General features: G+C 45.4%; 2 protein-coding genes across 4 annotated transcripts; one reads left to right on the plus strand and one right to left on the minus strand.

The window, feature by feature from the left end:
* The first annotated feature begins 3,622 nt into the window (after window positions 1-3,622).
* On the plus strand, window positions 3,623-10,152 carry LOC109882187 (nucleolar and spindle-associated protein 1). 2 transcript variants are annotated; one of them, XM_020474273.2, is made up of 12 exons: window positions 3,623-4,187; window positions 4,359-4,421; window positions 5,260-5,436; window positions 5,536-5,713; window positions 5,969-6,064; window positions 6,240-6,352; window positions 8,164-8,214; window positions 8,306-8,541; window positions 8,751-8,914; window positions 9,050-9,169; window positions 9,504-9,606; window positions 9,790-10,152. In XM_020474273.2, exons 1-12 carry the CDS (start codon window positions 4,110-4,112, stop codon window positions 9,875-9,877), a joined length of 1,467 nt encoding a protein of 488 aa, XP_020329862.2. In that variant the 5' UTR covers window positions 3,623-4,109; the 3' UTR covers window positions 9,878-10,152. The 2 variants fall into 2 exon arrangements, with proteins under 2 accessions (XP_020329862.2, XP_031685197.1); XM_031829337.1 differs by having other exon boundaries at window positions 3,997-4,187; window positions 9,056-9,169; window positions 9,790-10,147.
* Window positions 10,006-13,533, minus strand: ndufaf1 (NADH:ubiquinone oxidoreductase complex assembly factor 1). 2 transcript variants are annotated; one of them, XM_031829338.1, is made up of 5 exons: window positions 13,310-13,533; window positions 11,958-12,485; window positions 11,449-11,634; window positions 10,449-10,523; window positions 10,006-10,342 (listed from the first exon to the last, which is right to left on the minus strand). In XM_031829338.1, exons 2-5 carry the CDS (start codon window positions 12,456-12,458, stop codon window positions 10,202-10,204), a joined length of 903 nt encoding a protein of 300 aa, XP_031685198.1. In that variant the 5' UTR covers window positions 12,459-12,485; window positions 13,310-13,533; the 3' UTR covers window positions 10,006-10,201. The 2 variants fall into 2 exon arrangements, with proteins under 2 accessions (XP_031685198.1, XP_031685199.1); XM_031829339.1 differs by lacking the exon at window positions 13,310-13,533 and adding an exon at window positions 12,788-13,245.
* Between the last annotated feature and the right edge of the window lie 7 nt (window positions 13,534-13,540).

A 13,540-nucleotide genomic window follows, 5' to 3' on the forward strand; every position in this document is an offset into this window, starting at 1 on the left:
ACATAACGCCTCTCAAGGATATCATGTCCAAGGTGACGCATAGCTCCTCTCAAGGGGGGGGGGGGACTGATGGATGGAAATGGCCAAGTGATAGAAAATCTAATAGAAGTTAAAGTTAAAGATATGATGGCTGAGGGACTAGGATCGATGCAGCCACAAGGAAAGAATCTGCCTTGGACCTCACTCTGGTATCTAGTGATGGCAGGAATCTGCGAGTGGGAGGTATGGGAGGAGTCGACAGTAGGGAGTGATCACTACCATGCACAGTAGGCTGGAGGGAGGAGGGAGGAGGAGGTGTCAGTGGATGGAGTAGGCAGGTGGGTGTTAGGAAGTGCAAAGTGGGATCAGTTTCAGGAGCTGATGAGTGAACAGGTGATGGGTGGATATGAGAGGGGATGTGGATAGTATGAATAACTGGGTGAGAACAGTGTTAGTGGGGGCAGCTACTGAGGCTATACCTAAGAGTTCAGGGAGGAGGAGGAGGAAAGCAGTCCCATGGTAGAAGGAGGAGTGTGGAGTAGGAACTGGGCGTTTAGAGTACTGAAAAGGACACAGAACCTCCATCAGTCTGATTCCGTATCAGCAGGACCTGGTGAGGAGAACTATCCCTCAGTCTGATTCAGTATAAGCAGGCCCTGGTGAGGAGAACTATCCCTCAGTCTGATTCAGTATCAGCAGGCCTAGGCCCTGGTGAGGAGAACTATCCCTCAGTCTGGTTCAGTATCAGCAGGCCCAGGCCCTGGTGAGGAGAACTATCCCTCAGTCTGATTCAGTATCAGCAGGCCCTGGTGAGGAGAACTATCCATCAGTCTGATTCAGTATCAGCAGGCCCTGGCCCTGGTGAGGAGAGCTATCCCCCAGTTTGATTCAGTATCAGCAGGCCCTGGTGAGGAGAACTATCCCTCAGTCTGATTCAGTATAAGCAGGCCCTGGTGAGGAGAACTATCCCTCAGTCTGATTCAGTATCAGCAGGCCCTGGTGAGGAGAACTATCCCTCAATCTGATTCAGTATCAGCAGGCCCTGGTGAGGAGAACTATCCCTCAGTCTGATTCAGTATTAGCAAGCCCTTGGTTGTGTCAGTTCTGTGACACCATTGGAAGGGCGACACCTGTGGGAGAAGTGTGGGGGATGATTAAGAAGATGAGTGGGGTCAGAAGGGAGTGGGAAGGATGTGGCAGTAACAGATGAGGAGAAGGCAGAGATGATGGCCAAAGTGTTTGTCCAAGTGAATAGCTCTGCAAATTTGTCAGAGGAGGTGCAGAGGGGGAGAGAGAGAACGAGAGAGGAGCTTCCTGGAGTGCTGGATAGGAGGGAGGATGTAAATTATGTGTTGAATGCGTCATGGCTGAGGTCAAAAGGGCAATTGGTACGGCTGTTCCTCATCGAGGACCATGTATGTTGCATTGATCCGGTCTGACGGGAAAGGAGTGGAGGGGGGGCTGGGCGTTCCTCATCGAGGACCATGTATGTTGCATTGATCCGGTCTGACGGGGAAGGAGTGGAGGGGGGGCTGGGCGTTCCTCATCGAGGACCATGTATGTTGCATTGAGCCGGTCTGACGGGGAAGGAGTGGAGGGGGGGCTGGGCGTTCCTCATTGAGGACCATGTATGTTGCACTGATCTGATCTGTAATAGACTGTGGCAGCATAGCGTATGGTTCAGCATCCCGGACATCATTGGAAAGTCATACAGGGGCAAAGAATATGTAGTGGGGTGTTTCGGACCTCCCCAATGTCTGCACTACAGGTGGAGATGGGCGGGGGGGGTATGCAATTGCAGATTAGGAGACAATTCATTATGGTGTCAACCTACAGGGACATGGGGTGTCTCATCCTGCAAAAGGGATTTTACAGGCATGCTGGGAACATGAGCGAAAGACAGAACACAAGCTTTGGTTAGGTGGGGTAATACACAGGTGAAGGAGATGGGACTGTATGGTAGCCTAGTGCGGCAGCGTAGCCTAGTGGCAGCGTAGCCTAGTGGTTAGAGCATTGGACTAGTAACCGGAAGGTTGTGAGTTCAAACCCCCGAGCTGACAAGGTACAAATCTGTCATTCTGCCCCTGAACAGGCAGTTAACCCACTGTTCCCAGGCCGTCATTGAAAATAAGAATGTGTTCTTAACTGACTTGCCTAGTGAAATAAAGGTAAAATAAACACACAAAAAATGGGAGTTTTGTCCAACAGTAGCTATTCCACCATGGCTCCTCCCACCTCCAGTAGAGGATCTGGAAATATTGGAGAGACTACAGAAAGATAGGGAGGGTGTTGATCCATCTGATTGGAGAGACTAGGGAAAGATAGGGAGGGTGTTGATCCATCTGATTGGAGAGACTAGGGAAAGATAGGGAGGGTGTTGATCCATCTCATTTGTTTAAGAGACATCTGGATATTGTGTATCAGGATTTTGTGGCCATATACACAGATGGTTCAAGGAGATCCAAGGACAGGAAGTTCTGGGTCAACATTTGTAGTGCAGGAATGTTGGGTGGCAGTCAGGAAACGCATTACAGATAATCTGGCTGTATATACGGGGGAGATGATGGCCGTACTGTTGGCCTTGCAGTGGGTGGAGGAAGTCAAGCCACACAGAGGAGTTATTTGCTCTGATTCATGTGCAGTGTTGATGAGTCTGCTGTCCTTTAGGTCAGTTAGCAGACAAGACCTGCTTTATGAGGTGCTACAACCCCATAGTAGGATTAGACAGATGGGTAAACAGATAACATTGACTTGGGTCCCAGCCCGTGTGGGGTTGGAGGGGAACGAGGCAGTTGATGTACTGACTAAACAAGCACTTAGTAGTGGGGATGTTGATGTTGTAGTTTCAATGAGCAAGGCAGAGGCAAAAAGCCTGATATGGACAGTGATGGTGTAGAGATGGCAGGAGCAGTTGACTAGAGATACTAAGGGCAAGTATTTACTTCAAGTACAGAGGAAAGTCGGGGAGGGGAGGACGGTAAAGGGAGGGACAGAAGAGAGGAGGCTATTTTTACAAGATTAAGGGTGTGACACAGTCTGTTGAATAAGACCTTATATGTGATGGGAGCTTTCCTAACAGGAAAGTGTGAGTATTACCAGGAAACAGAGACCGGGGAGCCAATATTGATACAATGTGGGCAGTATCAGAGGGAAATAGAGAGGCTGAGATCTAGTATGAAGGAGAAGGGGATTCGGGAAATTAGTTTAAATCGTATATTGAGTAAAACGTCATATTAGATATCCTCTCAAATATTTAGTTATCTTTTTTAAGAGCAATAGGGCTGGCAGGTAGGATTTAGTTTCTCCCTGTCTCTGGCCCACACTCCAGTACAGTAGGTGGTGGTAATGCACCATAACGTTGGATGCCAAACAATAACCAATGCCAACCGATAAACCACCAAAGAAGAAGCCAGTTGGCCAACCCTGCTCGAGGGGTCTCGGCCCTACGTTAGTACGAGTTACTCATAGGGGCAGCTTGCTGGTTCAAACACCTCTCAGACCGTGTTCCCCCTCGTTATAAACCTGACAACGTAAACACACTAGTAATATTCAATTGAATTTCTTGTTGGCAAAACATTAAACACCTAACTAGCTAGTTGTAATGGAGCAACTTACTAAGACAAATTGAGTGAGTTGACATGTTGCCTCTTCACATATCGCTCGGGAATCAGCCCACACTGTTCCATCGTCCTCAATGGAAAGTTGCTGGATGCCCGACAATGGCTTGGTTCACTGACTCATTCTCCAGGCTTTGGTCATTTGTATCGCAGTATTGAAATGACTCGAAATCATACATGTTTCTATTATTTTATTTAAAATGTCACGTTATTTCAATTTCTGACCCAAAACATCTAATTTATTAAGTGTCTTTTTCGGTTGTTTTATTCCGTGTTTTTACTGCCATCTAGTGGAGAACCAAGGTGCTAATAGAAATGAGTTTTGATTGGTTGCGAGGTACTTCCGTGTACATCCACCAGCCAATCAAATGTCTTATACTCCAGTTTTTTGAACCTGAGCATTTTAACGGTCAGGCGCGACAAAATAAATTGTCTGTGAGTCGGAGCGGATTAGATAAAACGTGTTCAAGCGACAAACTAATTAGTTTTTTTTAGGTAAAACACGGAAAAAAAATGGAATTGGATTCCATGAAGTATGCCGAATTACGCAGTCTTGCGAAGGAGATTGGGCTCAAAACCTCAAAACTGAAGGTACAATAAATCGTAAACAGTAACTGTATTGGGTTGTTGGTGGGTTAGCTAACGCATTAGCTAGCTAACGTTACCCAACTAACAGCTAGTTAACTTACTATATTATCCATCACGTTGTTTTGCAGTGTATAACCTAGCTAACTTTATTTTATGTGTGTGTTTTTTTTTAAGGCTGATAAGCTTCTGAAGGTGCTCAAGGAGCATTTCCAGCAGCAGGGAGATGTTGCAGTGGAGGTACGTTAAGTTCTGGCATGAAGCTCCCTCCAACTTCTGTTCAAATTATCTTTATTTTCTCTCTCGTTTTTGTTCTTGTTCTATTTGACTTAAAATCACAATTTTAATTGTTCACATGCGCCTAATACAACATACTTACAAGCCTTTTAACCAACAATGCAGATGTGTAAAGGTATTTACTAAATAAACTTGGAAGTAAACAAGAAAATAGAAAAATGACTAATTTTAAGAGCAACAATAAAATAACAGTAACAAGGCTATATACAAGGGGTACAGGTACAGAGTCCATGTGTGGGGGGCACAGATTAGTCGAGGTTAACATTTACATGTAGGTAGAGGTAAATTGACTAATGCATATACTTTATACTACTACATTGATTACTGCATAGGGCTCCCGAGTGGCGCAGCGGTCTAAGGTATCTATGGTTCTGCATCTCAGTGCAAAAGGTGTCACTACTGTCCCTTGTTTGAATCCAGGCTGTATCACATCCGGGCTGTGATTGGGAGTCCTATAGGGCAGAGCACAATTGGCCCCGTGTCTTCTGGGTTTGGCCCGGGGTAGGCTGTCTTTGTCAATAAGAATTTGTTCTTCACCGACTTGCCTAGTTAAATACAGGTGTACATTGATATTGATTACTGCATTGTTGGGATAAGAACTTCTTTGCAAGAAAGGCATTTCACTGTAATTTGTGCACTTTGACATTTAAAAAACTGCAACTTATTACACTTCTACGCGATCTACAAGGTACACCGATTTCTCCTTAACTTTCTTTCTGTGTGTTTTATAACTAGCTATGTTTGCATTGTAATTTTTACAAACCTTTGGTTGTGTATTTAGCAGGGAGATGAGACTGGCATTGCTGCACAGGATGACATCAACTCAACCCAGGAAGTCAACAATTCATCACAGGTTGACGATGAGCCTTTCCTAAAACAACAAGCTCAGGAGTTTGTTACCAAACGTTGCGGTAGAGGGCGACCGAAGAAGAGGAAGGAGCCTGAAGATGAGGAAGAGGTGTGTGTGCCCCGACAGTGGTCTCCATGTGTCTTTATGTTAAGAAAGGATATGTGTTTGCTCTGTTTGAGAAACCGAACTATGGTGTTTTTGATCTAGATCTTTGAGAAGCTGGTTGAACCCAGAATCGGCCAAGGGAGTGTTAAGAGAAGGAAAACGTCTGCCGCTAAGGATTCTGGGGTGGCAGCACCAGTGGAGGAGTCACAGAAAACCAATGTTCAGACACAGCCTGAACCTGGCCACAAAGATGCAGCCCCAGCAGTGACTTTTGAGAAAGGTTAGTCTTGTGGATGTGGAAGTGCTATGTAGAGGATCAACTCTGGTTTCAGTAACATCATTAGGGTGGCAGGTAGCCTAGCAGTTAAGCGCATTGGGCCAGTAACCAAGAGGTTGATGGTTCGCTTTCTGTCCTTGAGCCAGGCACTTAACCCTAATTGCTCCTGTAAGTCGCCCTGGATAAGAACATCTGCTAAATTTACTAAAACGTTTAAAAAAAAGTTTATTGATCACATTCTCATATTGCTGTGCATAGGAGAGGGACAAAAGGTGGTGAAGCCAGTAGGAAAGATCCCTCGTCACGAGGGGCTCCTGAAGAGGACTAAGTCGATGCTGAAGCCTACGACACCAAGTTAGTCATCTGAATCATATGTTCTGTAGCTACAGGATCTAAAACATTGTTTTAGGTCCTTGCTTGAAACAATGTCTGTCTGGGAACGCATTAAGCCTCAAGATAAGTTGTGAAAATTCTGACCTGGGGGAGAGAGAAAAATATATATATATTATTTACAACCTTTCTATTGTAGACTTCAGAAAGCTCCACGAGGCACATTTCAAGAGGATGGAGTCAATCGATTCGTACGTGGAAAGGAAGACCAAGCAAGTTGATTTGTTCAGAAGTTCCGTGAAGGAACTGAAGGTAATGAACTATATCCCTCAACTCTGGACCTTAAAGCCAGTTCCACAGTTTTTTTTTTTTTAAATCCGGGACTAATTTAGACCTGGGACACCAGGTGGGTGCAATTTTAATTATCAGGTAGAACAGAAAACCAGCGGTCTCTGGACCTCGCAGGGTCAGAGTTGAACTACACTGCTCAAAAAATAAAGGGAACAGTAAAATAACACATCCTAGATCTGAATGAATGAAATATTTTTATTAAATACTTTTTTCTTTACATAGTTGAATGTGCTGACAACAATCACACATTATCAATGGAAATCACATTTATCAACCCATGGAGGTCTGGATTTGGAGTCACACTCAAAATTAAAGTGGAAAACCACACTACAGGCTGATCCAACTTTGATGTAATGTCCTTAAAATAGGTCAAAATGAGGCTCAGTTGTGTGTGTGGCCTCCACGTGCCTGTACGACTTCCCTACAAAGCCTGGGCATGTTCCTGATGAGGTGGCGGATGGTCTCCTGAGGGATCTCCTCCCAGACCTGGACTAAAGCATCCGCCAACTCCTGGACAGTCTGTGGTGCAAGTTGGTGGATGGAGCGAGACATGATGTCCCAGATGTGCTCAATTGGATTCAGGTCTGGGGAACGGGCGGGCCAGTCCATAGCATCAATGCCTTCCTCTTGCAGAAACTGCTGACAGACTCCAGCCACATGAGGTCTAGCATTGTCTTGCATTAGGAGGAACCCAGGGCCAACCGCACCAGCGTATGGTCTCACAAGGGGTCTGAGGATCTCATCTCGGTACCTAATGGCAGTCAGGCTACCTCTGGCGAGCACATGGAGGGCTGTGCAGCCCCCCAAAGAAATGCCACCCCACACCATGACTGACCCACCACCAAACCGGTCATGCTGGAGGATGTTGCACGTGCTCAGTGTGAACCTGCTTTCATCTGTGAAGGGCGCCAGTGGCGAATTTGCCGATCTTGGTGTTCTCTGGCAAATTAAAAACGTCCTGCACGGTGTTGGGCTGTAAGCACAACCCCCACCTGTGGACGTCGGGCCCTCATGGAGTCTGTTTCTGACCGTTTGAGCAGACACATGCACATTTGTGGCCTGCTGGAGGTCATTTTGCAGGGCTCTGGCAGTGCTCCTCCTTGCACAAAGGTGGAGGTAGCGGTCCTGCTGCTGGGTTGTTGCCCTCCTACGGCCTCCTCCACGTCTCCTGATGTACTGGTCTGTCTCCTGCTAGCGCCTCCATGCTCTGGACACTACGCTGACAGACACAGCAAACCTTCTTGCCACAGCTCGCATTGATGGTCCCATCCTGGATGAGTTGCACTACCTGAGCCACTTGTGTGGGTTGTAGACTCAGTCTCATGCTCCCACTAGAGTGAAAGCACCGCCAGCATTCAAAAGTGACCAAAACATCAGCCAGGAAGCATAGGAACTGAGAAGTGGTCTGTGGTCACCACCTGCAGAACCACTCCTTTATTGGGGGTGTCTTGCTAATTGCCTATAATTTACACCTGTTGTCTATTCCATTTGCACAACAGCAAGTGAATTTTATTGTCAATCAGTGTTGCTTCCTAAGTGGACAGTTTGATTTCACAGAAGTGTGATTGACTTGGAGTCACATTGTGTTGTTTAAGTGTTCCCTTTATTTTTTTGAGCAGTGTATATAAGAGGTGGTGTTTGTTGTGGTCAAGGTGGGGGTTTGATGTTCAATCTCAAATAAGCCCAAGGAACTATTAATTACAAAAATAGCATAGCTAATTCATAAATTTATCAAATGGTTAATTTATATATTGTCTTTGTATATTCTTTAGGTTCTCTCCGATAAGACTCTTTCTCACCCGACTGAAGGAAAAACCCCAGGGGTAAGCAGTACATGTTGAATCTTTTTCAGCTTCTTAATTGGTTCCTATTCAATTGTTGCTTGGTGTGATCAGTCATTGCTGTGTTTTCCAGATGTCGAGCTGTGCCTCCCTGTTCAGCCCAGCATCCCAGAGACCTGCAACAGACCAACGCAGACAGACCCGATTCTCAGGCATCAAATCTGCCACTGATAAAAGTAGACTCTCAGCCAGTAAGCCAGCTACAGACAAACGCAGACAGACCCGGGTCTCTGGCACCAACTCCCCTCAGAAGGACACTGTTGTTCCATTCAGACCCACAGTCCTGTCCACTTGCAGGATCAATGTCCGGTGAGTCTTTTTAAAAACATTGGTCTGATTTAGTTAGTACAAAGTACTTTACAGTGCTGCTGAAACTTCTTGGTTAAACCTCTTGTGATGAACTTCACACCATGACGAGTTGCTGCTAAATAGAAGTTAACTCACTAGCTTTTGTTCAAGGTGACCGTTTTCTAGAATGAAATGTTATAGATTAAGTCCAACTGTTGGTTTGTGTAAAGGTTCTCTCAGGCTACTCAGGATAATGAGCACAAGAGGCCCATGGTCAAGACACCAGCGCGCGCGTCAACCCGTGTGGAACTCGTCACTCCTGGGAAAGAGACTAAAGTTGTCGGGAAACATGAAGTCAACAAGCCTTCTGTTCCCTCTAGCACCAAGACGCCAGGTAACGTCTTCTCTAAATCTAGATCACGTTAAATTTCATTTCTATGTAGTCTTTACTTTGCATTATCTATGCATTACAACCGAATTGATTTATTCCTGTTTTCTTTGGTATTTTCCCCCTTTAAAAAAAAATAAGGAACAGCATTTGTGTTCAATGCAAACACCAGTGTTCTTTCTAACACTCCTGGAACCAACAAGGCCAACTTTGATCTGAAGGCCAGTCTCTCTAAGCCTCTCACCTACAAGCCTCACAAGGGTAAGTCAATAATGCCCCGGTTTATCGTGTCTGGTCAATAATGCCCCGGGTTATCGGTGTCTGGTCAATAATGCCCCGGTTTATCGTGTCTGGTCAATAATGCCCCGGGTTATCGGTGTCTGGTCAATAATGCCCCGGGTTATCGGTGTCTGGTCAATAATGCCCCGGGTTATCGGTGTCTGGTCAATAATGCCCCGGGTTATCGGTGTCTGGTCAATAATGCCCCGGGTTATCGGTGTCTGGTCAATAATGCCCCGGGTTATCGGTGTCTGGTCAATAACGCCCCGGGTTATCGGTGTCTGGTCAATAACGCCCCGGTTTATCGTGTCTGTAGGGAAGCTGAAGCCTTATGGAGCGACCAAGGAGAACACAGCTGACCAGTCTCAGGTTGTTCTTTCACACCAGAAGAACTACAAACAGCACCCGGTTCAGACAAGGTGAGTGTTGGGCACAAAAAAGTTAAGTGGAGGGGGAATTTGAGTAATCGAATTCCCAGCTTTTGTCAATCGTTCATTGATTACTCAATGAAAAAAGTCCAAGGGAACTAATTGAGTGTCTGTCCTGAAACTTGTTCTCTTTCCGAATGGCTGTATTGATTTCCATATTTATTCTTATTCAAGGGAGGAAAGGAGGACAAAACAGACTGAAGACAGGAAGCAGAAGAAAGTGAACATGCTTGGAGCCAGACGAGGCCTCGTCATGACCTAATTATTGTCATCCCCCCCCCCCCCCCCACTCTTCTGTAAAGATTAGACCCTGTTTTTACTGTATCTGTCCTCTTTTAACCTGTTATGATTGTTCAATTTTACTCTGTAGTTCCTCAAACAACTTCACTATTACAATGTTATGTACTTTATTGTTCACATTAACATGTTAAATATTTTGGTCATCTGTAATTCACGTGTTTTACAGTGCGTATAAGGTGTTGTACTTTTTCCAGAATTGTAAATACATGTAGTAAATTTGGCATTTCCTGAAGCAGACATTTTATTTTTATTTTTTTCTTGACTTGGTTGGTGATGCTTGTTGTCTTCAGACTTCAGGGTTCCTCTTGTATACCTCATATGCAAACTCCTCTGTGTGTGCACGGTCGCTACACACGGCAACAAAGTCAATCTCCAGTTGAAATGGACCGTCTGCCTTATCACCCAACGTTATTCCTATGGTGTTAACCTAGGAGCACAAAACAGACATTAATTGTTGCAAAAACCTAGCAAGTGAATCATCATTTTACCCTTGTCTGAGTACTATGTAGTACTTAGAGTATCATTTTTCTTACTTTGTCCAACCAGAGAGGATGCTGATCATCTTGTACCCTCCCGCGACTAGAGAGGAAGAATTTTGAGAATGGAATCTGTAAAGGTGCAATCAAATGTTAGCACCCAAATACTTCTGGACTAACTAAGATCACACGGCGATAGCCTCGGTCATGTCCCATAGTAGTCACAACTAAGACACACGGCGATAGCCTCGGTCATGTCCCATAGTAGTCACAACTAAGATCACACGGCGATAGCCTCGGTCATGTCCCATAGTAGTCGCAACTAAGATCACACGGCGATAGCCTCGGTCATGTCCCATAGTAGTCACAACTAAGATCACACGGCGATAGCCTCGGTCATGTCCCATAGTAGTCGCAACTAAGATCACACGGCGATAGCCTCGGTCATGTCCCATAGTAGTCACAACTAAGATCACACGGCGATAGCCTCGGTCATGTCCCATAGTAGTCACAACTAAGATCACACGGCGATAGCCTCGGTCATGTCCCATAGTAGTCACAACTAAGACACGGTGAAAACCTCGGTCATGTCCCATAGTAGTCGCAACTAAGATCACACGGCGATAGCCTCGGTCATGTCCCATAGTAGTCACAACTAAGATCACACGGCGATAGCCTCGGTCATGTCCCATAGTAGTCACAACTAAGATCACACGGCGATAGCCTCGGTCATGTCCCATAGTAGTCACAACTAAGATCACACGGCAATAGCCTCGGTCATGTCCCATAGTAGTCACAACTAAGATCACACAGCGATAGCCTCGCTCATTTCCTATGTGCTGTGTGAGACGCAAACAATTGAAAACAGTTTCCTTAAACGAAAATCCAAAACCAAGCAAGGGAGACTGGGAACGTGTTCAGTAGAACGCACCGTTCAGATCGAAATGGGCTGTAATAATAATAAAACGAAACATGCCTCTAATATGTAGACTATGGAATCATAACGTCTCTATTTCATGGCATTTGCAACTGAAAGTGTCCCTGGCTAAGCTTGTACCTTGACATCTTGCCAGTAAGGTCCTCCCCGTGTGTACAGGAAGTAACTGTACATGTCGTCCTTCTGGTGTGAGAAGTAGGTCTCCGCACCGACGTTAATCATCCATGGTCGCCCATCACCACGGATACGCAGGTGCAGGGTGTTGAAGCTGGACCAATCGTGATGCTTCTTGCTGTCAAACGAACCCTAGAGAAAACATGTTATTTTTTTGGGGGGGGGGGGTTAACATGTTTCCCAAGGATGAGTCATGGAACTGATGGAGGGGGGTTTGAACTTGCAACCTTCCGGTTACTAGTCCAATGCTCTAACCACTAGGCTACACTGCCGCCCCAGCATGGCCATGCTTCCCACTGATGGAAGGATGTGCTCAATGTTTGGCAGCTGTTTAATCTTACTGGGGAGGAAAGACTAGCCTGAGTACCGGTGTTTGTATAATCATGCCAACTCATTGGCAAGAGGGCAGAAACGGACTGGCACCCGGGCTAAGTTAAGACAACATCAGTACTAACCATGGGCGGTTTGGAACGTAGAGTGCAGTAGCCACTATATCGTGTCTCTCCGTCCCTGGGGGGAGCAGAACAGAGGGTCCCATACATCAGACATGTAGCGTTGTTCCTGCCTAGCTTCAGATAGGCCTCACTCCTCCCGCCGATCTCTTGGTCTGAAGACACTGTCCACTGCTCCAGGCTCTCTGGCCCTCTGAACTCCCAGATCACCCTGGTCTGTTCCAGGATATGTTCAATCAGTGGCTTTCCCTCTGGCCCTGTCCAGCGGCCCAGAAACTCATTCTTCAGCAGAGTAAAATGCTTTCGTATCCCCTCCACACCTTTATTGAAGTCAAACTTCTTCCATATGGGGGTGTTGTCCTGTGTCTGGCCTGGCCGTCTGTACTCTCCTCCAGAGATAGCCCTCCATCCCACAGACAGGTGTGGGGTTAAGAGTCTCTGTTTGTAGCAGGATCCAAGAAATCTCACTGCTGGGGTGAAATGTGTAGCTCTTGACACTGCCATAAAAAGTTATCCTGGTTTCTTGCCTTACTGTTGGGGGGGGGGGGGACAAAAGTGGTCGTTAAGGATTGACTGTCAAGAGGAGCAAGTACAATGTCACAGCCAGGGCATTATCATGTTCATTGCCATAGGTATCCCTTGATCGTCTCACTCAGTTCCATTACACAAAAGTCAATGACGATGACGAAAGCATCTTCTGTAAAAAGGTATGCTTTGTTGTGCCGCGACGCTCAGTCTGAACATTAAAACACTGATTTCTTGCGGTACTGTTTTGGAAGCATAAGGACCTTAATATTTCATATCGGCAAGATATAAATTAAATTGATACACACCGTTTATAGGGTTAGGATTCCCACACGGCCATATCTCCATGTTACAGCGCTTGTTTACGGAAAACAGACGGAAGACAGAGTGGACAACCTGTGCTAGGTACGCCACAAACGTGTTACTTTAAAAAAAGGTACTGTCTGCTGCAATTGTGTTGACCGGTTAAAACTGTTGACATTAAAAGTGTATTTTGCGTTTGAGAAATTATTTTGATGTGATATTAAAGTATAGGGATTTGTTTCAACACATGTAGATGAGTACTTGGCTGTTTTGGTTTACAGAGTCAATTCGCCCTTTATACAAAACATGTAACATTGGACTAAGGAGTAACGTTTGGCTCCTTTAGTGAAATATTGGACTAAGCCATTAGCTAGATGACCACATCAACAGTCTGTAACAGGACATCCAGGTTCTGGTTAATAGTCATATGAAGACAAGCTAAGTGAATAACAGAATGTACAATATCAATCAACTCATTTTGATAGCAGGAAATGCAATGTTTTTTTTCTGTCGTTAACGTTACTTACCCGGTGACTGACAACTGAACTTGTTACCGGTTGGATCGGTCTCACGAATTTATTTACAAACAGACCTTAAGTAAACAGCATTGTGTTCTTCACTTTGTAGCGTAGAATAAAAATCAGTATAATCTCTAACCGATTTGTATAAATGTGTAATTATGATGATTTTTTTTTAAATACGGAAGCGTACCAATCCAAGGTTGTGTTCTGTCCAGATAAAAGTCCTACCTGAAATCA

Source organism: Oncorhynchus kisutch, linkage group LG7 (assembly GCF_002021735.2).
Source record: "Oncorhynchus kisutch isolate 150728-3 linkage group LG7, Okis_V2, whole genome shotgun sequence".
In the NCBI taxonomy this organism is placed as follows: domain Eukaryota; kingdom Metazoa; phylum Chordata; class Actinopteri; order Salmoniformes; family Salmonidae; genus Oncorhynchus; species Oncorhynchus kisutch.